The 27,933-nt window shown below is 35.2% G+C and overlaps 1 protein-coding gene across 2 annotated transcripts in view; it reads left to right on the top strand.

Moving 5' to 3' along the window:
- Positions 1-27,933, top strand: part of MALRD1 (MAM and LDL receptor class A domain containing 1) — a 264,634-nt gene that overhangs the window by 124,475 nt on the left and 112,226 nt on the right. For both annotated transcript variants that reach the window (XM_084510831.1, XM_084510832.1), the window contains 2 exons: positions 5,564-5,809; positions 8,867-9,024. In XM_084510831.1, coding sequence (XP_084366957.1) covers positions 5,564-5,809; positions 8,867-9,024 — 404 coding nt within the window. The remainder of the gene's footprint in view (positions 1-5,563; positions 5,810-8,866; positions 9,025-27,933) is intronic.

The raw sequence follows: 27,933 nt of genomic DNA, 5'->3' as shown, positions 1-27,933 counted from the left end.
ATCATTGTGCTTGGTTGGAAGATATAAATGAGGATAATCAATAAAAATTGCTTTTGTTTTAATGGTTTTAATGATAAAATATATTGTTCTGGAGAAACGTAAGGAGCAGAACTACTTAATCACATTAGGAGATGTTAACAGTACCAGTGACATTTGGAATATACAGGTTCCTAATACAACCTTTACTTGCAGAATCTCACCTCAGACTACTTACGCTAACTTCATAAGTATAATTTTCATCCTCTTCACTTTCATTATCTAACAACAAACATGACTGTTACACAGAGGAAAGGGAAAAGATGACCATATTAGAAGATACGTGTTTCTTTGAGATACTGAGTGATTAGAGTTGGTTGGTATCTTTCCCTTCCGCAAAGCATAACGCATTTTTCATTTTTTATTGGCCTTTCTAGTGGAAGCTCAAAGGTGTGTGGAAACCTGGTCAAGGCATCAATAAAATCTTTTAATCATCTTGTTCTCTTTAGCTCAGTATAGCATTCTGTGTGAGACAGATAGAAAGTTCTGTAATATCATCTGGTGAATGCAGTAATCCCAAAATTTATTCCTTCTGAGCAATGAGAGATTTAGGATTTATAGGTGCCATGAGATTCAGTTTAATCAGTTTTGGACTTTTTTAGTTTAGCCTACATCTGACTCTTACTCAAGTATTGCTGAAGAGTTTATATAGAGCTGGTTTTAAATTCTGCAATTGTTCATAGGATTTCTCCCCAAATTATATTTGCTGCAGTTCTGTACAATTGATTATACGGTTCTCACCAAATTATATTTACTGCAGTTCTGTACATCCACTTGTACATCACTAAGGATATTTCTTTGAGGATTCCTTTGTATTCTACATGTTTATATTGTTGAATATTAACACTGATTAAAGTGATTAGATTGATATTTGTAAATGGGAATAATCCCAAACTAATAATACATATACATCATTCAGTATCTTCCCCTTTGAACACTAGACAGTCTTATGCCAATTTAAAGACTTTTCTGAACCACCTCATTGTGTCTAACTTCTAAAAAACAAACAAACAAACAAACAAAAAAACAGTTCCTGGAAGAGACTTCTGAAGTCTCAATATAATCTTGAGGACACTTAACAGTCAGTGACTATTTTGTACTTTACTGGTTAAACTATGTCTTTTTTGTTATTTACTAGAGAAAGGGTTCCTAAAAGTAGTCTATTCTGCTCCTTCTAGCTGAGGAACCAGGGGTGCTCAGACCCTGGGACTCCATGTCTGTCACTTTGTCTCAGCTAGGTCTGATCCCTACAAAAGAACATCCTCTGGCCTCAAGAGACAGGGATGTAATTGTAAATGAGAGCTGGTAGGCCAGGCTTTGCGTAGAATTTGAGGGAAGCATTTTCCACCTGTCACTTTTACTGAGCACAGTCCAGCATCTCTGGCAAATTGTACAAAACAGATTTATCAATGCATTTCAGGTCAATGCCCTTACACCATATGCTTTGGGCAACAACCCTTTAGCAAGCAAATAGCAATTAGATCTTTAAACCAGAGGTTATAACTAAACCACATTGGTCTCTAAGTCAGAAATGTCATCAGCTATGTATCACTCCTGGCTTTGATCCAAACACTGTAACATTTAGCTGTCCGGGCAAGGTTTCAATGTACAGTTATAAAGCATAGTTTAGGTGAGCTGTACTTCTAAAGTGCGTGATTCAAGTTCAAGTCAAGCCTGGAGACCTTCAGAAGCCAACTTTACTGGCTTCATCACAGAGCTGCTGAACCAAGATATTCTCACATGAGCACAGAGCACAGGGTTTGTTTGTCTGACTTCTATGGTGGAGAGCTGGAGGCGCAGAATGAGTTTAAGCCTTTTGATACAAGAATGCATATGCAAAAGCAAAACATTTAAATAGTTTAAAGTCTCAAAATATTTTAAATTATTGAACATATTTTAAGTATTTTGGATTTTGTATATAAGCAACGTTTCTTCTGCTTGTGTTCTTGCTAAGGAGTTCAAGCTGGGAGTATTTAGGCTTAATATATTGCAAACCTAAATTTCATTTCATTTTATTTCATTTTATTTTCTAGCAGTTGACTCAAGTAAGTGATTTAAGCTTTTAAGATCAGTATTTAATTTTTCTTAAGGTAGTAAACGCATATGATGATGATGATACTATTTTTTTCTGGAAAAAAGCTTTTGCTTAAAGTACATGTGGATTGCTTTTTTGTCTGTGTTTCTTTGTCTTTCTTCAACAAGATAGGTTGTATATTTCTGCTTGGATTTGGAAAGGGAATATTGTATATTGTATATAAGAATTGCTGTATTCCTGTTCACATTATCCATAGACATCAACTTTCCTAGGAAAGTATACATATATATACTATATATATATATATACACACTATACTATATATATACATGTATATGAGACTTAATCCACCCTACTAGCACTGGAATAATCATTAAACATGCTAGTATCATGCTGAGGACAATGCAGAACGCAGCTCAGACACAACCTGAAAAAGTAGTGAAGTTTGTACTAATGACATAGACTGATATAAAAATTATCCAGCTCATATAAAAGTCCTGTTATGGCACAACATATGGTTTCAAAGATTACAGAATATTTTTTTCCCCCTCTGGAATTACTTCTTTAAGGAAACAAACCATTCTTGCTAGATTTAGAAATTTACATGAATAAGACATGCTGATGCTGTTTCTTAATATAAATGTATTTTCCATAATTTATTGCTGTTCTGCTTCAATGCTACAATGTAAATACCATGTTATCTTTATTACTATTCTAAATCTTTTAAAGTTCATTGATTTAGAAGATTAGCCATACTCTATTTCTGCTAGTAGGATTATTTTCTCTCTTGATGTTTGCAGGAACAATTTTTTCTCAAAATCTAAGAGAAGCACCTTTATAATTAAAGGTTATTATTGATTGCCCTAATTATGTATTTTAAAATATAGATGTTCTATCTATTAATTTTGCTCAAGTCATTTAAACAAGGGGATTATTGACCAATGCAGCAGTTCTCCTCTTTTGTATAAATTCTCAATATGGAGATTATTGATCTGAAAGACACTAAGAGATCCTTTGAGTCCATTACAGTCTAGTGTGTCGATGTAATTAGTACATAGGGGAAAAAACCTACATGCTAATAATTTTTAAGAAACACTGTTCAGATGAAGAAGTTACTGAGCCTTACTAGGTAGAAGTCCCTTTCAATTAATTTTCTCTATTTCACCCACAATAACCTATATAATGTTTACATTCATTGGGTTGAGAATAAAAGTAGAGAGGAAAGGAAGAGATCTCCAAAAAACTTTTCTTACAGTTGTTCCCTGCCCAGTTATGAAATATGACATTTAAACAGAAAACATACAAACATACTGTGGAAGTACATCCAGAAACAAGTCACGTTACAGACTCAGTTAGACAGTGTAATATCATTCATTACACATGCTTGAATAGAGTCATTCATGCCAGGATTCAAGATAGATTTTTCTTTTGCCTCAAATAACAAAGAGTTCCACTTTTCAACACCACTTTATTTTCAACATGAAATTGGAAGCAAAGGGACCTTAAAATGCTATAGGTATTGCAATTATTGATCATGATGAAGAACAAGGTAAAGGGTTTCCAAGCATGGACCGCATCCTAAAATTTAAATTCCTTGTTTGAAGAAAATAAATTTAAAAGTTTAAATTCTTAGGGCAATTACATAAAAAAAAAAAAAAAAAAAAAAAAAAAATTAGAGATTATAATATCTAGCTCCTAAAAATTGATGCCATCCTAAAAATTGATGCCATCTAAGTTAGGCAGAGATTTAATAACAAATTTATATCATTCTTTGGGGAACAACACACATAACTGAAATTCTGAAGATTGCTTCCCTCAAAAAGTTTGTGGTATACACTGCCTTCCAAAGGAATATAAGCTGAATGGAGGTGATTGCCAGATATCTCTCCTAATAGTTTTTATCTGCAGTTTGCATTTAATACTACAGATTGTTAAAGGGTATAGGTTTCTGATGTACTTCAACTGTTTTGCAAGTTACAATAACTAAACCTTGACTTATGTATTGATATGATGAATGCATTCTTTTGGGTAGGATTGTTTTCATACATTTTGTTTAATAAAAACCACATTGATGCTTCCATAAACTTGTAACAATGAACTTCATACAGGTCTTTTTCTTCTACTCAGAGCCTACCCATTTTCCTTGTCTCCAGCTGCGGAAACCCTTGCCTAATCTTCTTCACTCTTCTAAGTACATATCAGAGCTTTATTCTGGCTTCCACCCCTCTGTTAAGGATTTTTTCTTCCTTCTTTGAGCAACTGTTAAAAGTCATTTTTATTTTTTAAAGCACGTCTATTAGGAGGATTTTTTTATTTATTTAAAAAAGTGTCTAATCCTTGTTTGTACATGTGGTGATTCAAGTCTTGTTTTTAACTTACCCAATGCATGCAGCAAAGGGGTGTGACAATTCTCAGTTGACAATTCTCTTTCACTTAGTTTGAGTCATTTGCAATTTACACTCTGGCCTAAAGAGAGTCTTTAGAGACAAAGGTTGCCAACACTCCAGCTGAATACACCATCTCTTATTTTCTTTTTGTTAATAAACCTGTTGCTTTGGACTCACAATAAAACCCAGCTGCAGCTGAATTTTATTTAGGTCTATCAGATCCTCCTTTATATTAAGATAGTGGTACTGGAAATATATTTTTAACCCTGTATGATTTTTTACCATCAGTTAATTCAAATTCTGCCTGCACTTTCATATATGTGCATATTATCATTTAATGTCTGTGAGCTAATATAGTGTCAGTTCTATTTGTAAATCAAATTCTGCTTGTGCATTTATTTGTGTCAGAGCACAATGGAAAATGAGAATGGGGAGTCCTTTTCAGAATTTTGTGTTTGTCTCCCTTCCTGGTTAGAGAATATACTGTAGGTGCTGCTTTTTATCCACAGACCTGCGGAAACTGATCTGAAATGAAAACTTAAAGCTTGGAAATGGATCCTGTGAAATTAGTCCTCCAGTGTTGAAGCTGTACAATAGCAGAATTATCCTTAAATAATGCCAGGACTACTGCACAAAAAGGACAACATCACCCCATTGAACTCGTTTGCAAAAGAAAAATGCATTAAAAGGCAAACCTCTGTAGTTAAAATATAAAAGCTTTTTCTTCCAAATTGGGGCTGCTAAACTAAGCTCAACTTTGCAGCTAAAATAGAATGGTTTAATCCTACACCACATGAAAGGAGAATGTCAGCAATTAAGTCAGACTAGAAAGCTTTGTTAGTGAAGGAATGCCTGGCTGGAACTTGCCCTCAAAGGCTTTACAAGGAAAACAGTCATTTATTTAGGCAATCTCTTGACAAAATACAAAAGAAATAAACTGATAATGGATTGGCACTTCAGGGGAACCAAAGGCTTTTAATAAAACTGCCCTGGACCACCCTCCTCCTCCTAAATATCAAACTCTCTGTGATGTAACCTTCCAGTAACCTTGCTGGAATGCATGGCAGTGTGATTCACCAGGATACCCCCATTCTTCTCCTTTCAGGCTCCTGCTCACATGGCTATTGGCAATGTCAGAACGGCAAGTGTTACAGACCAGAACAAAGCTGCGATTTTGAAGACAACTGTGGGGATAATACAGATGAGAGTGAATGCGGCACTTCCTGCACCTTTGAGAACGGCAGCTGTGGCTGGCAAAATTCCCTGGCAGACAATTTTGACTGGGTGCTGGGGGTCGGCTCACCTCAAAGTCTAAGACCTCCCAGGGACCACACGCTTGGAAATAGAACTGGTATGTTGTCAGTTCATAAACGAGATGTAATTGTTTTTGTGGATCTTCTCATACCTCCCTTCAGAGGCAACAGGGGGGTTCTACATGTCTAATTAGGGTGTCATTTTTAATAAATGGCATGTGTAACAGTATCCAAATATTAATTACTGTTGTAAAATAATTTTAAGTTAGGAAAAAAAAAGATTCTTAATTGTTTCGCCTTTAACTATTTCTGTATGAGTACACCAAGATAATTTTTTTAGAGAGGCATTTGATCTGGGTGCAGCCTGCAAAGATCTGTGCACTAGCTCAGATCTGAGATCCACTGGGTCCCACTCCTCCAGAGTCTGAGCTCATTTCCAGGAAGCTCCAGTTCATGTCAGAGTGTGTAATGCTGTTCTGAACATGAGGAAAGCAAGCAAACAAACAAACAAACTGGTATACAATATCTTGCATACTGGTTATTAGTACTTCTGAGTGGCAACAAAATTACTTATAGAGGTGATTTTTAAAAGGTAATAATACATTTTAATTTCTCCCTGAGAATTAATTAAAGAGAATACCTGTGAATGCTTTTTTACCTTAGGAAAATCTTTATTTATTCTCCTTAGTCATATCTAGTGTGACCTGATAAGAGATGGAAAATGGCTATTTAGGAGTTAAGAAATTATCTGAAATTTTGAAGTTACTGACAATGACTATTTATAGTTCAATTTGGGATAATTTAAAGAAAATACATTTAAACAAACATATCTCCCTTATAGGCAACAGTGCAGCTCCTTGACTTGTTCTGGCAAAGCAGCCTCTTCTCATTCTTGCTGCAGGCTCCATGCCTTCTTCCTTTGTCTTTGAAGTTCCCATAGCCCAGGCAAAGTTTTTACTGAAGCTGAGCTCAGACCTGATCTTAATACGAAATATGCCACAGCAGGTGAAGGTGTAGGATGTATGTGTAGGACAAAATTAAATAAAACCAAGGATATGTAGGGACTATCTTTCATTTATCTTTAAAAATATCTGGTTCTGGTACAACACAGATTTATGCATGTCTGTGTTGTATATACTGAATTGGCTTTAAAAAATGAATAAAATGTTTTTTAGTCTTGATATCATGCTTTCAAATATCATAGAATCATATCATAGAATGGCTTGGATTGGAAGGGAACTTAAGGATCATCTAATTCCAATCCCCTTGCCATGGGCAGGGATGCCACGCAGTAGGTCAGGTTGCCCAGGGCACCATCCAACCTGGCCTTGAACACTTCCAGGGATGGGGAATCCACATCTCTGGGCAACCTGTTTCAGAGCCTCACCACCCTCTGAGTAAAGAATTTCCTTCTAACCTCTAATCTAAAGCTCCCCTCTTTTAGTTTAAAACCATTTCCCCTTGTCATTGTCTGCCTGAGCAAAAAGTTGCTCTCCATTTTTTTACAAGCCACCTTTAAGTACTAAAAAACTGCAATAATGTCACGCTGAGGCAGAATTCGTTTCACTTTTGACAATTTTACTGTAGCCAAAAGTTTAAAGGTGATGGCTGTATCGTTAGAACTGATAGCTCTTAATAAGTGCGTTCATCATGAGAGAACCAAAACAAAATTCAGTTCAATTGTTAAAATTTTCTCTTATGGGATAGAGACTGTGTTATTCAGGGATCCTTCTGGTCCTCGTACAAAGAAAGAGGGATTTCAACCCTTACTTCCAAAACCACAGTTCTTGAGCTTGCACCTAGCAATTGCTTATTTCTGGCTCCCCTAATTAGTGCCTCGCTTATCAACATCAAATTGTTGAGAATTTGGTTAGAATTAGAATTATCCCACTCTCATTGGAATTAAGTGACTTTCAATTACTTCCTAGCCAAGCTTGGCTAGCCATGACCAGTTGGCAGGCAGAGCATACTACATCTCGAGTGTGCCCCTCACTCAGTCAAGTTTCCTTCCAAGGAAGACTGGTAGGTTTTTATTTGTTTGTGTGTTTCCCTCCAAACAGAAATCATTTTCCTAGTATGAAATAGGTGTTAATATAAACATCAACATGTGAGGCACTCAATCCATCCTAGCCAAAGCTTCCTAGCAAACATCAACACCATGTTATGGTGTGCTTTTGATATCTCATGGTGTTTATTTACATGGCTTTTTTTAACACACAAAACAGCAGATGTGGAAAAAAAAGAAATTTTCATTTGTGTTTTCTACATATATTTTAAAATAAAATATTTATCTCAAAAATGTCACTACATTTGTTAAGACTATGCTTGGCCTCAGGGATGAAGCAATGTTCTCACCCCCTAATATTATGGCAAACATCTATAGCCATAAGTGAGCTAGAGAAGTGTCAAAGTTAGAATGAATGTTTTTTACTCCATGGGGCTTTTATCTCTAATTCATATACAAAATTCAATTGATGTGCAGTTATAATTTGTCAGTGTGCTGTTTATACAATGCTTATGTTATGTGAACTATAAGTTCGTTGCTTGCACAAAGGAAAAAAAAAAAAAAAAAAAAAAAAACAGAAACCTGCAGAACTTATTATACTTCTGATTAAAATAAGAATGGGAAACTCAGGGAGCATATCAGTTTCAGAATATATTAACTGTAGGCATTTGTCTTTGCAACTTCCTCTGAGTAAATAATTTAAATTTGATTTAATGTTCATACAATAATGAGTACAGCTGGCCAAAAGTAATGGGAATCCTTAGGGATACCTAATGATTTATATGTGTTTTTTTTCTATGGCTTGACTTGATATTTTGAAGGTTATCTTTCAGAAAAAATTAATCATGAAATTTATCACTGTGTGGGCATTATATACTGTCAAAATAGCAACTAGTGTTGTTGAACAAGGAGATATGACCAAGGTATCTGGGAAACATGGAATTATTCTCTGTTCCCAGCTTATTCCTGATATAACAAGTATACAAGGAAAATTATCAGGTAATTCTTTAACCTAGGTAGAGGTTCACTAGCACAGGATGCATTTGGGAACCATGTTTCATATCTCTGCATTTGTATTGCTGAATTTTGGTCATGGAATCTAATTTGAATGTCAAAAACAATTTTTCAGGAATACGTAATTTCATTTCAGGAAAATTCCTATATCTTGAGGCCACTGCAATAGGGCTAAAAGATGAAAAAGCCCATGTGAAGAGTTCCAGACTGAAAGAGTCAAGCGGGAGTTGTGTGATGAGCTTCTGGTACTTTAAGTCATCAAAAGCCGCAGGATGTATTCAGGTTCTGATTAAGGTAATCAAAAATTTGCTTTCTTTTGAATACCTGGTATCTGTTAAGGTGTGTGTGCTTCAGCAGAGTAGTTTGGCTCTGTTAGAGTGGCTTGTAGACTGAAAGAGCTCTCACTGCTTGTGTCTCCCAGGCACCTCTTAGTGCAGCTTTTTTGTTGTTGTTGTTATTCCAGTCTCTTAAAAATGCATTTGCCATTTCTCTTCCAAAATATGTTTCTCTGAAAAGTAACAGAAAAACTTTTTAAAACTTCTTTCCATTTTACCTTTCTCTTTGACACTCTCCATATCAGAGCTATTTTATTATTTTGCTGTCATATGTATCAGTAGTTACATGTTTGCAACCCTATAATTCTGATAGAATGATAACCACCAAAAAATAGCAGCCAACACAAAGTGGGAAGAAAATGCAAAAGTATGCATGTATTAAATTATTTGTCTTTTTGATGTAGACAGGCACAGAATATATAATTAGTTTTCTTTAGAAATGTCATTTTCTTTACTAATTGTGGGATGACATAAAAAATGGAAGAAAGCAAAACCTATTTAAAATTATTCAGTTACAAATAAAAACTGGTACCTTCTTTAAAAATTGGCCATGCTGTTCATTGCATGTTAAAGAAAAAAAAAAAAAAAAAAAACAACAACAAAAAAAAAAAACCACTAAATGCTTGTAAAAGTAAGTTTTAAACCATTTTTATCGTGAATAAAATAAATTTATTTTTAATTTATTATCAGTGTAGCAAATGTGTATATTTCAACTCCCTGTGCATGCTATGTCACCATGTCACCATGGGGCATTTAAATAGTATTCCAGTACAATGGCCAAATATTCCAAATTTAGATGCAGCAGAAACTTTTGCAAATGAGTTTGTGTATTTGTGCTTACCTGTATATGTACAGGAAGTGCTCATTATCCAAGTTCAAATCAATGGTGCAATTTACTAGCCACAAAGCTGTTACCTTCTCTTCGGTGTCTCTAATAAAATCTTGGGATATAAATTGTTTTGGTGAACTTTTCTACTGAAAGTAGTATTTTGAGATATTCCTACTATACTTCAAGGCAGGTGCAAGAGAAGTATATTGTAAGAGATATTTTGAAGCAAAATTACGGTAAGAAAAAGTTCAGTGTGTCTGTTTTAGTGGTGATGGTCCCCACCATCTTATTCAGCAGTCTTATACTGACTCACAGACAGAAGGAAACTTTAATTTTGGAACATATTTCTAAGGAGTTAAGCAAAAAAAAATCAGGTGAAAGGAAAGACAGAAGTTTTATTTTTATGATGATATGAAGATATATTTCCTAATCCCACTTAGATTGTTTCTGTTATTTAAAAAAAAAAAAAAAAAAAAAAAAAAAAAAAGGAAAGAAATTTTAGGTATTACAATAGGAAAGGAACAATAATCAAAGGATAGAAAACATATGTTGAAGATATTTTTTTGAGGATGAATGATAATTCACCCTTTGTATAGAAAATAAAAATTAAAAAGAAGATTTAAGTATTTTACAGTAAGGGAGACCTCTTACAAGGATTTGAAATAAAAGTCTGAATATGCAGATGTATGCAGGTTTATGCGGAAGGTGAAACTAGCCATTAGTAACTTTCTCCACTGAATGTGACAAGGCCAATATACACAAGATCTCTTTAGGAAGTTCCAGGGAACCTTACTGAAGCGTTTGTCATTAATTCTATCCTGTTACAGATGAGCAAAGACATAATGATATTCAGGGCAAAAGTCCTGGCAAACTCACAGCAAGTGAAGCAGAGCTCCACTGGCACCAACACAGTGACAGACCAACCAGGCTGATGCACCAAACAGCTGGTGCTGGCAGCCCTTCTCCTCCAGCTGCTAGCAGACTGGTAGAGCACAGACCTCATCACTTGGTTGCTGCGGCTTTTCAGCAAAAGCTAGAAGCTACCGCAGTTGTTTCCTTAACATTGTTATTGTATTTAGCTTGTCTAAGGTGGAAAGGAGAGGAGAGAGTTACAGCTGTAGAAATGTATATCTAGCAGGTGTCACTGCTCAGATATAAGTGACTCAGAGGGTGTTTTTTTTAAGTCCCTGATTATTTTTAGTAAAGCAACCCACTGTCCTGAGTTTTCAACAGGTGAACGTACAGTAGAGATGCTGCAGATGCCCACTGATTTCTTCTGGACATTTGTATTTCTAGGATAGAGTAGTTCAAAATGAAATTTTTACAAATCAATATCATTGACTTTACTTACTTATTTGGGAAGTCACTCAAGAATAAAGTCTGAGGAAACAGCTTACTCTGCCTCATAGCTCAAAATAGTCTATTTCTGCATTGATTCTTCTCACTGGCTGCGTGAAAAACAATCAACTCCTGACATTAATATAGAAGTTATAGATTTCATTGGGTTCGTGTTGCCTTCAGATTATCTGACTTCTATGTAGCTAGGGGAAAAAACTTTCCAGTTTCAAAGATTTGCGTGAAGGTTTTACTTGAGGGACTGCTGAAATCCAAAGCATACTCCAGACAATGTAGAAAATGTACAGATTTTTCACTTACCCTTCTAGACCTAATAAACTTTCTAGAGAAGTTTCTTTATCTTATGCAAAAGATAAAGTTTTCTAGTTTTTTTGTTTGTTTGTTTTTTGTTTTTAATGTTCAGTAGTTTACATTTCATAGAATCATAGAATCATAGAATATCCTGAGTTGGAAGGGACCCTTAAGGATCATCAAGTCCAACTCTTGACACCGCACAGGTCTACCCAAAAGTTCAGACCATGTGCCTAAGTTCACAGTCCAATCTCTTCTTAAATTCAGACAGGCTCGGTGCAGTGACCACTTCCCTGGGGAGCCTGTTCCAGTGTGCAACCACCCTCTCTGTGAAGAACCCCCTCCTGACGTCCAGACTAAATTTCCCCTGCCTCAGCTTAACCCTGTTCCCGCGGGTCCTGTCACTAGTGTTAATGGAGAAAAGGTCTCCTGCCTCTCGACACCCCCTTACGAGGAAGTTGTAGACGTTTATCTTTGTTTGTGTCCTAGTATGTTGTTTATTTAAAATAGTTTTTCTTTATTAAATCCAGGAAAATAGATATTCAGCAGAATCTGGTTTGTCTTAACATCATGGTGTAGTGGCCTTTATTTAATGAGTATCTATACAGCTGCCAAAACCCAACAATTTAAAATTCTTTACTCTCATTGTTGATCTGTGAATTGTTATTAAAAATTATATTTGAATTGCTAAAATGTGTGATCTGAGGAAGCACTAATAAGTGAGAGTAAGAAAGAACTAACCTAGTCCCAGGAGCTGTAAAGGAAATCAGTGGGGCTACTGTGAAATCCAGTATTACTTGCCAAGAAAAAAGGAAGATTAACATTTATGGTAGCTTTACTTCCAAGAACAAGATAATTTTACATTTACATGTGAATGCAGAATCTAAAAACAGCACTATTAACAGCTTTTTTCCACTTTTTTAGGCTTTGTTTCAGAGAGGGTTGTTACTGAATTGAATTTGACCCCATGAAGGATATAGGGATATGTCCATGTAAATTGAGACTGAATCAGTGATTAAATAGGAATGAGTCAGTTTTCAGTGGAAGCATCATTTATCAAAAATAGTTAATTTAGAATGGCAAGACAAATATGCACAACCCTAGATAGGACAGACCCCATTCAGTACACTTTATATTCTTGGATTATTGTGAAGTCATTTCAATCTTCTTACCTGCAAATTACTGAAAATAATATATATGTATATATTATATTGTAATAATATGTAATTCACTGTATTCTTTTACTAAAACCAAATATAAGCATTCCTTCCAAAAAGCTTGGTGAGCCAGAATAGTACATTTGGACATGCTTGAAGAAGACAAATATATATATTCTGAAGAAGGATTAAAGAATCACCCTTGTATTTTGGAATCTTGCTTATGAATACAAGCGGTTCATCAGAGCATTTGTAATTTAAAATCATGATGTTTTGAGAAAGGCATATAAGAGAAATTGTCTGTATGTGAACTATTTAGTATTTTTTTATTTGTTTAAATTCTTTGAGAATATGACTTTTATCTCCCCTGGGAGGTAATGATGATGAGTAGTAAAGGTTTAGTGTGACTAAGGGCACATCTGTCATGCAGGGCAGTGCTGTATTAGAGAATTTAGCAGTCTGACAGATTTAGACAGCACGATGCATACTGAATAATCAAAGTAACATAACAATATCCTGTGATATTACAATCGGAACAATAAGCCCTGCCTCTCTGACTGAAATATGCCGTTTTCTATTCCAGCCTGGCACAGTATTATACAATATGACAGATATGAAAAATGCACTTTCAGTCTCTTCCACGCTGCACAGCTCTCCAGTGTTTTTTCATTCAACTGATTCCTTAAATCAGAGATCTCTGCCAGTGGTTTACTTTATTGATTTGTGGGCTCATAATCTCAAAGAGTGGTAGTGGTTACATAGCTGCTTTTTTAGCATATAAGGCTTTGAAGTATATAGGGAATCTCTGCAAGTCACACTTTTTTTGTTCTTTTTCTAACACCTTGCAGTGCAGACATTCAACAGTGAAAGTCATGACTTAAGCATATCTCAGGAAAAGTCTTTTAAGGATCATAGAGCTGCTATTGAATGATTTTTACTGAAGCAACGGACATCAAAATTAGATTTTTTTATATAGCAGCTGTGAAAAAAAATATTATGAAGACAAAGGGGATTTTTTTTCTAAATGATTAGGTGTAGCTTTGAGGTCTGAGCTGTTTCTTTCAAATCTCTTCTTCTAAATGGGAAAAATTTGAAATTGAATTAGCGTATATTTTCTTTAATATATATATATATATATAATGCAGTATAACCTGTTGCCTGCTGGTGCCTTTTAGAAAGCACATAGCATTGTCAGACCTGAAATCCCAAGACATAATCTTCCTGAAGAACAGCTCTACCTGGAAAAACAACCAATCAAAAACAACAGAAAAATAAATAAATAATAAAAAACAAGCATTTGCAAGAGCTCCATTTAACATCAGAAAGGTGGAAAATCTTCCTTTTTTCCTTTTTCCTTTCCTTTCTTTCATACCACAAGATACCTAGGTCTTCTACTAAGAAAATTATTCCTGTTGTGAGACAAACTGAACTGCACTGTTGTTAAGTTAGCAAAACTTCCGCGAGGACTGAAGTAACACTGATGCTCATTGCAGAACATTGATTTGTTTCCAGTTTTTTCCTCCTTTAATACAACTTCCATTTTTAATTCACTGTTTGTTTTTACTGTCTTGAAGTTGTTTTAGTTTCTGGTAGTCTTTGATCTTTCTCAGGCCTGTAGTATCAAGCTGTAGTGTGCTTAAAATTACTTTGATGTATCAATAAAAGGTCTTAGCATGAAAAGAATTATTTTTGTGGTTACAGAAATCTTTTCTTTTTCTGGCCTTCAGCTTCCAACTCACAGTATCTTCAAGAACAGAAAGAAATAAATAAAAGAAGGAAAAGAAACAGAGAAAGAGGGGAAAAGGGAGAGAGAAAAAGAAGAAGGAAAGGAAAGGGAAAACAAGGCAAGGCAGTGGTTATGTTTTTGTTGTTGTTTTTCTATAATTTATTTCATAAAGATAGAGGTATCTGATTCCAATTTGTTTTATGCAAGGGTCAGACTAGACAGGTTTTAGCACCTGTTACACTGTGAATAATCTATGTGTGTACTTGTATGTTGACCCCTTTGTGTTAGGTAATGATGAATTAAATGAAAAATGAAAGACTGCTTTAAGTAGTTGTTAAATCATTGCATGCACTGACATTCTACCATGGTGGCAGAGATGATCATTCACAGCAGTCAATGTAAGAAGAACTTTGAGTAACCTCAGTTTCTTCCCACTCTTACTTACCATGGAGACATACTTTTCCATAACCTGATAACTTTGTATTACCTGCCTGTGAGAGGGTTAGTGCAGAGGCAAATTGTCTGCAGTCTCATGGAAACTCCATAGTCCATTCATAGTTGTTACACTATCTCATAATGATGGATTCTCCATACCCAGAGGAATAAGATGCTGTGGAAGAGACATTTTTAATCATCAGGTAAAATTTAAGGGTGAAAGAATATGGTTAAAACTGAATACAAGAACAGAATTGCAACACATAAAGCAATAAGATATATTATTAAAATTTGATTGTCTGTTGAGAATCCTTGCGTACTGACTCCTTAGCTAGTGAAATTGGTCTCTACAGCCTAATTTGACATACTGTCCTTTTCTTATTCTCTTAATATAAAGAAACAAACTCAGAAAGTACCAAACACTTTGCATGACCTCTCAGTTGAGATGAAAGTTCTTGTTGTTTGTTTTCTCATCCTTTTTTATTTGATTTTGTTATTTTTTAAGCTGGGAAATTCAGAAGGTTATCCAAACAAACTGGACATTTTCTTTATTTTCCTGTTTCCTTGATTAATGTTTCTATTTTTTATTTTTCTTGATTATGTTGCGATTACAGTTCTAAAATTTAATCTTCTTTCCCTTCTTTAATCAGTGGCATAACTTGATAAAACAAATGGCATTCTGTTAATTGCACATACTTTCTAGTTTTGCATAAAATGCATATAAGAAAAATAAATGTACAAGAAGAATGAATTGAGAATGGATCTGTGAAATACTACACAAACTTGCATGTGCTCCCTGACAAGTTTATCAGATTCAGTCCGTAAGTCTGAGTAGTAACACGGAGATTGTTTGCAATGTTATCCTAGTGCCAAATCCTGAGTGCCCTCTGTACGGGCTCCCTGTAAAAGATGTGCTTTAATGTTGCATGTATTAAATACGGTTCTGGGCCCCTCAGTTCAAGAAGGACAGGGAACTGTTTGAGAGAGTCCAGCGCAGAGCCACAAAGATGATTAAGGGAGTTCCTCATAAGTTCCCTTATGAGGAACAGCTGAGGGGTGACCTTATTAATGTTTATAAATATGGAAAGGGTGAGTGTCAGGAGTATGGAGCCAGGCTCTTCTCAGTGACGTCTAATGATAGGACAAGGGGCGATGGGTACAAGCTGGAATATAGGAAGTTCTGCTGAAATATGAGAGAAAACTGTTTCACAGTGAGGGTGACAGAATACTGGAACGGGCTGCCCAGGGTGGTTATGGAGTCTCTTTCTCTGGAGATATTCAAAACCCACCTGGAGGCATTCTTGTGTGACCTGATCTAGGTGTTCCTGCTCCAGCAGGGGGATTGGATGATCTTTCAAGGTCCCTTCCAATCCCTGACGTTCTCTTATTCTGTGAAATTTTAAAAAAAGTTCCTTTTTAAAACTTTAAAATAAACTTAAAGTTTCCCAAATAATCTGTTAGAATAAATAAAGACACTGGCATAAGACATTATGAATATTTTACATTCCAAGGCTCAAGATTTATATTACACACAGGATAGCTTCTATAGTCATGTCAGTAATCCTACAACAATCTCTTTCTCATATTTTTTTTCTTTAATTATTACGGAAAGATTAGGTGTCACTGCCCATATTTAAGGTTATTTGGTGTTTTCAATGAGACCCTTTATTCAGTAGTTTATATTGTCAAAATGTAGTATTTTAGCTGAATTATTCCATGATAGGTAACTTTATAAGATTTAGTTTTAGAGAAAGTCTCAATCTGATGGGGATCAAGACCCATTCAGAAATTACTGTTAGGAATATTGCCTATGTGCAGTGCATCAAATGACTTATAGAATTATCTACTACTGTGTTATTGAGAAATTTAAAACATTTAGTCTTTTCAATAGAGCAATCTTTTAACAATATTTTAAATAAGATTATGGGAACAAGATAAATGAGAAGTGTAAAACTGTGATAACAGGAATTGGATATATCAGAATTTATGATTCTGCATATCTCTCCATTGGTTAAGGAGCAAGCAACAATGTATGCTTTTTATAAGTAGTTTTGGTTGTTGTTGTTTGTTGTTTTGTTTTGTTTTTGTTTGGTTTGTTATTTATTGGTGTGTGTTTTTTTTTTTCTTGACTTCAAAGATTGGCAGTCATGCCCTAGACTGTATTAATGCATCCTCCTTCTGATACATGAATGGTAATACCATGTAAGCAGAGGAAAAAAATGGTGATGAAAATGACTAGTGCAGTAAACAGCTTATGTGGTAAGAAAATAACTCTCAGATGAAGCTCTTGAATTTAAAGTTTGAAAGGAAGAAATTAAGCACATTCTTAGCTCAGTTGCAACTGTGGAATGGCATGTATATGCAAAAGGCAGGATATGGCAAAATATTTTAAGTTAACTTCGTATTTGTATTCCTATCTTTAATGCCTGAGATTAGACACATTTTGATGTATCAGTTGTAAAAGCTGGTTATAAATTGTTACGACCTCCTCTTGCCAGCACCACATTAAAAGATGTTAACTTCTTGCTGCATCAACAGCTCTTCATCCAAGATTGATACTGGCTAAGTAAAACTGTTGGCAGACATGAATATATGATATGAAAAAGATTGTGAGACATACCATGCAAACCAGTAAACACAATCAGAAGTGTTCTATGTTGCATTTTGTATTTAATCCCATCATAGCCTCTCTGAGTACTCAGGTTTCTTATCTACCTTTTCAGACTCAAATTTTTCCTACAGTTCAGCCACACACCTTGGGCTGTCCAGCTATCCTCAACACTTCCAAGCATGCCTCATTCGAAGTTTTGCCAGGCTGTATCTGTATTAAAAAACTGAAGAGCTAATATTATAATTTTAGTACTGCTCTTAACACTTAAGGCTTTCTAACAGAGTAAACATCCTAATAAGAAATTATACTGTAGTACTACTGAAATAAGGAATTAAAAACATTTTTGGCATAAATTCCTGGAATATATGGGTGTAACTGTGTGGTCTGCACAGTATATTTGATATTCCCTTTCAACCAGAACAGTAAAGAAAGAAATGCATACTTAAAATTACATTTCTGGCTTCCCACATATCAGAGCAGTTAGTGTTTTTAATCTGTGATACTTATTTTACTTTAGCTCCAGTAATTTTAGACAATGTGGAAAGTTTTCAAAGGCTAATGCAACTGAAAAAAAAAAAGAATGGCCTTTTATATATGACCTGTATTCCATAGCTTGGATCCTAAGGAATAAAAATAGAATTATTTAACATCCAGCTATAGCTGGACTTTATTGTAAACCAGGAATAACTAGATGAGGGTGGATTATTAAGGTCTGTTGTGGTTTTATGAAGGTCTGTTGTGGTTTTATCCTGGCCAGCAGCTAAGCACCACACAGCCATTTGCAACCCGTGCCCCCCCCCACCCCCCACCCCCCACCCCCCGGGATGGGGGAGAGAAATGGGAAAGTGAAGCCTGTGGGTTGAAATAAAGACAGTTTATTAAGACAGGAAAATAATTATAATAATAATGATAATAATACTACTAATAATAATGTGTACAAAACAAGTGATGCACAACGCAATTGCTCACCACCTGCTGACTGATGCCCAGACTATCCCTTAGCAGCTGCCCCCCCATCCCAGCTAGCCACCCCTATATATTGTGTAGCATGACGTCAGAGGGTATGGAATACCCCTTTGGCAAGTTTGGGTCAGCTGTCCTGGGTCTGTCCCCTCCCAGCTCCTGCTGCAACCCCAGCCTGCCGGCTGGCAGGACAGAGCAAGAAGCTGAAAAGTCCTTGGCTTGGTGTAAGCACTGCTCTGCAGCAACTAAAACATCAGCATGTTATCAGCACTCTTATCCTAATCCAAAACATACCACCCTACCAGCTACAAGAAGGAAAATTAACTCTATCCTAGCTGAAACCAGGATAAGGTCCATAAAGAATTAAAAGAACTGGAGTCTTGTTTTTTGAAGAGAATTAAGATACAAAAAAAAACAAACAATCAGCAACAACAACAGAACACCAATAACAAAACAACAACCTTGAGACTAAACTGTAAGAAAAGTGCATTTTCTAAAAAAAAACATGGATACCTTTCAAAATTTCACAATAAATAGCTGTAAGACTAGATTTTATCTGTTGGCTGGTGGTGAATGAATTCAGTGAAATATTTTAGAGTAGTTTTAATTCTAACACTCATGATAACAAGAAAACAATGAAAACAAACCATTATTTTTAGTTACTTGCAAAATAATCCATTTTCTATAAAACATTAAATGTCACCTTGCATTTCTCATTATAATGATAGGGAAAGTTTGATGCCACAGGTGCCATCTTATGATTAATAATTATAAACAGTTTTTGGATGGCAATTGCTATCCTCATTGAAAAGTAAGAGGAGGCAGCTGTTGTGGAAAGATTTTATGAAACCACAGTGGAAAATTACTCTTATACAACCGTACCTATTCATTTTATGTAGCTAAATTATCAATGTTTTCTATAAACTGTGTTTTGTTGTTTGAAATTACAGTGAAATGGGCCAGGCACACAATGTATATTTAGCTGAATTAATACATCAAGGTACAAAGAATGTTGCAACTTTTCAGTAATTTGTTTAGTCTTGTATTCTTTACATTTATACCCTCTCATCTGGGCAGCTAAAAATATTGCATTTTCAACTGAATGTTGGTATGATTAAGCTGCTCTGCCATTTATCCAATGAAAATCTGCAGCCCATACATCTATACTAGATGTTGTTTTTCACTTCAGCTGCTCACTGCTGCCTTCCACCGACTAGCAGAACCTCGTATCTTGCTGTTTTCTAACTTCATGTGGTTTGATCTGTATGGGAGAAGAGGTTCTTTGAACAAGAATTTTTTATGTGATCCAGAAGAAGTGGTATTTAAATTTTGATACATGAACCATCTACTTCATTTCATTGATCAGTGAACAGAAGACGACTCTTGTTATTTATGACATGGAAATACTCATTAGATTTGAAGGATTCTGCTGTGCACAACATTACTGAGAAGTTTGACGGTGTGATTCAGTTTAGAATTGTGTTCAGTGGGAGTTCAGAGGGAGTATGTTATCAAGAAGTTTATTAGCAGTCACAGAATGATTTAAGTGGATTTCCATCTCTACACACAAGATGTGTTCTTCAAGTGTTCTTAAAAGAATGACAGTTTTTTTTAGTGCTTATTTATTTAGTCATTCCTGGCTGCTTTAGGATTTTGTGGGCTATGGTAAGGAAATAAAAAATAATAAAAATAAAATTATTCACTGATTTACCAGATGCACTTTTTTTTTTTTTTTCCCCTTAGAGCCTTAGACTTTGCCCAAGTCAGTAGTGTAGCATGGTAGTGAGTTTAAGTCAGTACATGTGGAAGTTAATCTCTGTACAAATTGCTGTCTCCTTCCAAGCTGTACCAAGATTTTTATTTGTATAGAGATATTAGGTATTTCTTCAGGTAGGATTTGAAATCTCTTGACAGTAGTGATACAGTGAGACCACTCCAAAGAGGTCAGCTATCTTGAATAGATCTATCTCAGAGTCAATCTTTTCAGCTTGAAAAGAAGAATTGTGGTGTGAGTAGATGAAGATCCTGAAAGGCCTTACAAATGATATCCAAAGAAGGTGTGGTCATATGAGAAAGAAAAGTGCAGGAAGCCACATAGGGAGACAAAAGAAGGCACGCTGCCATCTCAAAGCATGTTAAAGTAACTTAAAACATACCATCTAGTTCACCTGTTTAAATATGCCAATCTGATGGCTAAAAGTCTTTGGTGGTACATCTTGTATGCTACTGATATAGAAACTCCTTACTTCATTATAAGATATCCTCTTCCATGCAGAGTGAATTTCTGCTGTAGGAGTGGGAAAGGCATTCTCCCACAAATATACTGATCCACAAATTCTCTTATTCCTGTTGCTTTGTCACTCAGTGTTTATATATATATATATATATATATTTTTTTTTTTTTTTGTAGTGTCACAATGTTTCTTTAGTTCACACAAGGAGATTTATATTTCTGTGATAATTAGTTCTACATTTATTTGCTGTAGGGAATTAACCCATTTAGAAAATTCAGACAGTGCTTCTGCTTCTGCACTGTCTGTAACATATAGGGAAAAACTGAAAAAGTGGAAATGGGAAACTAGGGTTATCACAGTTACTAAATCTGTAAAACAGAAGTGGATTGTGCAACAACTGCTGCATTTGGAAGAAATATCTGAGGAAACCCAGTATGGATCCCTTGTTTTTTCATTGAAGACTAAAAAATTAATGGGAGAAGCTCTGCCAAACCCTTTTGTGGTCCTGTAAGGAGGGAAGAAATGCCACTGAATTTCCTGCTTTTTCTTAGTTCTATTTATATTTGTTTGACAGGTTGAAAGTTATTATAAATTCTCTTTTATACATTTGAAGTCTGGCTGATGCTTGTTTTCAGATCTATCACTTTGCATCTGTGTCATCCAACCAATTATTTCTATGTTACAACAGGAAAGAAATCTTTGAGATTTCTGCACTTTCTCCAGCAATTAGATTAATTTTTAAAGAAATACATTAAGATTGCAAGACCTGCTGTTAAATTATAATCTGTCACAATATGGATGGGATTCCTGTGACTGGAAGTCATAAATGCCTGCCGTGCAGACACTATGTCAGGCACCCAGGCCTCTCACTGCTCTTGGTGGAATTTTACTCACTGTTTAAGGGAGACTTGTGTGTGATTTATCTCTGTAAGCATCTACAAGAGGTCAAACGACCGTGACTATTGTTTTCCATATAGCTTCCTGTAGGCATGTAACTGTATATAGTATATCTTAATACACAGTAATATATAGCATTCTATAGGTGAATTTGTGTACATTCTGGAATGCTATTGGATAAATATTCAAGTTTTAGATACTTCACTAAGTATATTGAATACTTTCATAGATAGTTCATATTTATGGTGGCAATTTAAACACCAAGATCTCGTAAATCTTACAAACCTTTATCTTCTACATCCCTAATTTTATGTATACTTATATACTTCTAACTTTATGCTTTTGAACATGTAAAGTAATGGTCACTGGGGAGAGTATTAGGGTAAGAGATGGAATGTCACTGAAGTGCTTTAATATAATGAGAAATGTCAGTTATGAGAGCCCTCAATTTGTAAAGAATACATTTTATAACCACAGTTTAAAAATTTAAATCAGATCTCAGTTTTTGTTGGTTTGTTTGGTTTTTGTTTTGTCATTCTCTATGAAATAAATAATTGTATCCATCAAATATTGCAGAGGTGGGGCTTGAGCATTCCTCTTAAAGATGTCTCTGCTCAGGATCAATTCAGTGTGGCTTAACAATATTTAATCAAGTCTTGACTGTTTAAAGAGCTTGCCATTATTTTCAGCCTTAGTGTTTTGATTCTCCTGAGCCTGTCCAGTTCATCTAATACACTAGAAATCTGTTCTATATTTCTACAAGCCCAAAAGCTTCAAGCAAATTGATAAGAACATTCCAATAGGAATAAGAATAGTCTGTAAATGTCACAAAGAGAAAAGTACAGTTACATCCCAGTGAACATCCCACTACATCAAAGTAGGGGTGACATCTAACTGACAGTAATCATTCTCATACTTCTGAAAAAGCATAATAAGATCCTCTTTGATAATTAGTAGTGAATATTCATGTCAATCCTTGTCCTGCAGACTTATCGCTTTGAAAAAATTACAAGTGAAATATTTAGTAAAAACTTGAACATTTGAAAGTAATTATACAAGAATTAAGTTACCATTGTTAGTCTTAAGAATTATTGTTGTTAGTCTTACAATCTTATTCTACTGCCCTAACTCTTTTTTCTCAACAAATTTCCTTAGTTTATAGCAGATATATGTACCTGTTTTCCATCTTTTTTCAAATCTGTAGATTCTCAGCAGAAGTCCCTGTAAAGATATGCTTTTCCATTTCTTACATTCTTTTTTTTTTTTTTTTTTTTTTTAATATATATAATGAATCAAAGTTTTATTTGAGGTGAATTGCTAAATTGAAAAATTGATTAAAGCAAACAAAATCCCTGAAAGATTCCAAATATTGGTGTTTAGCTGAATTAGCTTTGCTTTGGGACTTTTATTTTTGAAGCCAAAAGTAAGGAGAGTACTAGAATTCTTCATGAGCAAATCTTCATATTTTGAAGAGCAGTGTAGACTTTGTACTGAATTATACCATGATTCCCCTAGTACAACTGATTTTGTAACACTGTGAATGGAAAAATGCTTCTGATCTTCCTGTCATGTTAACATTCACAGGAATGTTAACAGGAATGAATTTCAGTACAGACAAAGAGGTTTATGTGGTCTGGTGATCATCAGTTTGTGAAGGAGTCAGTCAGACTTAGTTAATCTGTACAATTACAGCCACTACAGAGTGTGATGACAGTCAGAAAACCCACTTCTGAGGACTGCCAGAAGGGGGATAAATATTAGACAGAGGAACATATGGCTTAAGAACAGCTTCTGAGACATCAAGTCTGATTCCCTGGTACAGCAGGAAAGAGTTTTCATACGCTTACCATGTATACTTATCACAAAATTGGAAAGGTCAAAGATTTTCCTCTTTGGGCAAAAGATTTTGTTCCAGTATGTATGTAAACTTTGGAGATATACTGGTTTAAGTTATTACTCTACAAATACAATCAAGTGATTCCTGCAGGAGTAATTGTGATGTTACCATAAAAGCTGTCTAGCAATTCAAGGGAAAAATAAGGTCCCTTCACCACTCGTCAAAACTTCAGAGAAAAAAGTCATACCCAACAGCAAAGTTTCTGTCTGCCCACTGTGTCACTCAGACAGTACTTAGAGGCCTGTGGTTGGCTGTACTAAGGTGCTCAACTTCCAAGCAGATCTTTGCCCAGGAGTGAACCATGTATAGTGATCAGTTGCTCTAAGATGAGGTGTGTTGATGAATAAGATTTTGGTACCACTGCCTGAAAAGTTTGAAATTGTAGTTCAGTTAAACACTGAATAATTATCCAAACTGGCAGGTAATTACCTGAGTCAAGGAATTTGTCAATCTTTCCATTTAGTTTGTATGAACACTGATTCAGTGTCAGAGTATCTAGACCAGATTAATCTCTTTCATTTTTAGGAGAGTTCTGTATTTTCTTACTGTTACAGTGGCCACCGGGAAGACTGACAAAATCGCTTTTTTTGATGCAGCTCATCAAGACTTTCTGCCCTGTCTGAAAGCTTTACTCTACATTCAGTAAAGGCAATGAACGTGCCAAACAACTCAGCACCACCTGACTGATTTCAGATGGTGTATGCATATACATGGGCACACACCTAAACAAAATTTCTTTCTGCTGGTTCATCATCATTTTAAAAACACCCTGTGCATATCTTGGCAGAAGCCGGTGTGCTCTGTGATCCTGAGATGTGAGTTTTGCCCATGTCTCAGTTTCACCATGGCTGCTCAGAGTGGCCTTTGTGGTTGGGGATGAGTGGGAAGGAGGTCTGTGCTTACCATCTCCCCCCAGGTGCTCTGAGGTTAGGATGCAGCCTGGATGTCACTTCAAGTTCTAAAGCTATTAAGGGCAAGTAGCTTGTACTTGGAAAACAAATTTGCAGCCTATCTCTCATTCAGTATCTCAACTGATAAAAGAAGACACCAATGTATACTTCTTTAAGAGATAAAATATGGTTCTTAGAGGAAAATAAGTCTTTTTAAGAGCTGTCAAGACTATTTTGAAGATACTTGCTTTTTACACTTGAGATCTGGTGAAAATGAGTTAAAGCTGATAAACAAAAACAAACTGGAATGTGGTTTTGCCTCTCACGTATTCCAATGTAGTGACTTTAACATATGCTCTATAGGTGGAAAAACATGACAGATTTCAAGTTATCTCACATCTGCAAATGTCTTTTTATTATTTTGATTCATAAACTTTTGTGACATCTGATACTGAACATGTTCTGCATTTTTTTTAGGAAGTTGGTATAAATAAAGGTTTGACTTTTCTATCATAGTCCAAGAAATTTAACACTGCATGATGCCTAGCATATTGTCTTTACATTGGCACTACAGGTTGTTGTCATAGTTGCCCAAAGTTTTTCTATTTTTTATAATGTTATTTCCCATGAGTTTGCTTTTCCACAGAATTATAGTTGCCTCAACACTAAGATGGGAATAAACTGCGGAAACCTGTAAAGCATGGCTAAAACAAAGGTGTGGGAAAGTTTCAGACTAAGTGAAACTAAGTTGCTCATTATATTAATTGTCTTATAAAACGTCTTTGATGCTTTTGTTAGTCTTTGCAGTAAAACGAAGGGAAGGGAAGGGAAGGGAAGGGAAGGGAAGGGAAGGGAAGGGAAGGGAAGGGAAGGGAAGGGAAGGGAAGGGAAGGGAAGGGAAGGGAAGGGAAGGGAAGGGAAGGGAAGGGAAGGGAAGGGAAGGGAAGGGAAGGGAAGGGATCACAGTTGTATCCCTTAATCTACCTAAAAAAAAACAATCACAGAAAGGTGGATTATACACGGGAATAAAGAAGAAAATTTTGTACATGAGGATAAAGGAGGGCAGGGAAACTAAGGCAGGAGGTAGTAGTACAAGGTGCATAATGAATGCTCTTTTAAAAAAGAGGAGCCATTTTACTGCACTGTTCTGATTGATAAGGATAACATAGGGAATAAAGATGTATTTGGACAACCTAAACATGTAGATGTATATATATGATGGCAAGCGTATCAGGGGAATCTAGAAAGATGCAAACAAGAAACAAATGTGTTTGCTTGGTTATAAATGAAAGCTGACTACAATGAAATCTAACAGTTTTAATAGTTGTGACAGGATAAATCAAGTTTTTAAGAAGATGATACTGATAGAATATCTCAAAGACAATCAGTAAATTATTCTTGTATTCCCAATATAGATTCCTTCTCCAAAATAAGAGTTTTTTAGCAATAAATTCATCTTTGCAACTTGTCATTCCTTGAAATGACTACCTGCTTGAAACAAAATTATGTCTCCAAATGAATTACCAGTCACTTTTTATCAAAGTGTTTTTGAAACTGGCTTTTCTCAACTCTGCATTTACAGCAATTAAGAAAGAGCAGAGTCTTACCATTTAGCTCCTAGAAATATCACAATTGCTGGCACTCTAAACAGGGTGAGTCTTCTGATACTGTGAAGGAGTGAAGGAATCTGAAGGAATTCACTATGAGATTCCTGCTGAATTCCTCAACTGGTGCATTTGGAAAAAAAAGAAAAAAAAAAAAAAAAAAAAGGAATGTCATCAGTGGTATAAGCTTTATCAAAATTTCTCATTATAATGAATATTCTTTTATAATAGTAATGTTAATTTTAAAAATTAAAATTATGGACAAGATATTTCAGAGAATGAAAATCATCTTACTGCTTTGCACAAAGGAGAAAATGAAAGGGATGGATGAATGGGCTTTGTCATTAACTATTATTACGTAAACCTGCTGAGACTAATATATGCAAACTATCTAATAAAAGGCTCAGAGGCTGAAATATCAGTGTTTCATCTTGCTGTTTTCATCTTTTCTATAATGCACTGTGGAAATGCAATTATATGATTCTGTAAGTTATCCTTTAAAGTGAAGCCAATTTTTCTTGCATGCTGATGTATTTATGCAGTATACATTTTGCCTGGATCAAATAATTTCTTAAAGATACCATTTGATCAGTTTGAAGTTTCTTCTTCAATTGTTTTTATAGAAGGCAGAGGCATACTAAATAGCATTTCTGGTTTCTGTCAAAATATAACTCTGAAAAATTAAAGAGAAACTTATTTTTAATTAATTATTTTCAGTGCTGAGAATCATAAATCTCCATTGAAGTAATTTTGACTTGAGTAAGCTCATCACTCTCCACTGATATATTCCTAAAGTAAAATTTGCTGTTTCATTACTCATCACGTACATTTTCCTGTCCTTTGAGACACTAAACTGTGGACTGTTAAATTCTGTTATCTCATTCTCCCCTCTCCCTTTATTTATTTATTTTATTAGTTAACTCTGTTTCTCTGAAGATTTCAGAATTCCTCAGCATAGGGATGGAAAGTGTAAAGTTCGACCTTAAAAGCTCTCCCTACATTGAAATTGTTCCTATTTGTCTCTCTCAGAGCTCTTCTACATGGACTTAATACTTTTGGAATTATATGTTATTATATGTTTGATGCAGAACTTCTATCTTCAGATAATTCACAGTAATTTTTGAAATTTAACAGTTATATTAACCAAAAGTCTCTGCAAGCTTATTTAAAGAGAGGGACAAATTTTCAAAGCAGTAGCTAAAAGAATAGTATGTAGCAATTGTTGTAGTGGATTTTTGTACGTGATTCACAACATGTGTAAATGCTTTATTGGCCTTTGCATACACTTACACTTACTATACAGAGTACATGTCTTTCTCTAAAAGAAAGTAGACTGTCAAAACTGAGAAGACCTGTTGTAACTAGTACTGTTATAAAGTGCCACTGAACTGTTTGTTATTGTTATTGTTATCAGCATGGTGATTGACAGCATGCCAGAAGACATGTGCTCATTCATAACTCACATCTCCATGACTTTATTATCTGCTCTTACCTTTTTTCATGTCTCCAGCTTCCTGAAAAATCTCCTTTTATTTCCTCATCTTGATTTTTTTTTTTTCCTGTATTAAGACATTTTTAATTCTTTTTTCAGCTTGGGTTTCTCAGATTGTTCTCATACAGTCTAAGAAACCAGAAGAAATCCCTCCCAGGATTATCCGATCCTGACACCAGTTGGAGTGTTCTAAATATATAGACTTTTCTTTTGAGTTATTCTTATTCAAGGCCCGTCTGGACACCTACCTGGGCAACCTGCTGTAGGGAACCTGCTTTGGCAGGGGGCTTGGACCCAATGATGTCTTGAGGTCCCTTCCAACCCCTACAATTCTGTGATTCTGTGATTGTCCATCATCTCCAACACTGAAATTTCAAAACATTAGATAGTTCTATCAGAATTCTTCTGCCACTGAATTAGGAAAAAAAAAAAAAAAAGTCCACACAAGCCAGGGAAGCATATACAAATCAAATGGTAACGCTTTCT

Source organism: Aythya ferina, assembly GCF_964211825.1.
Source record: "Aythya ferina genome assembly, chromosome: 2".
Classification (NCBI taxonomy): Eukaryota; Metazoa; Chordata; class Aves; order Anseriformes; family Anatidae; genus Aythya; species Aythya ferina.
Note: the sequence above shows the minus strand (reverse complement) of the source record. Positions and strands in the feature narration are given on the sequence as shown.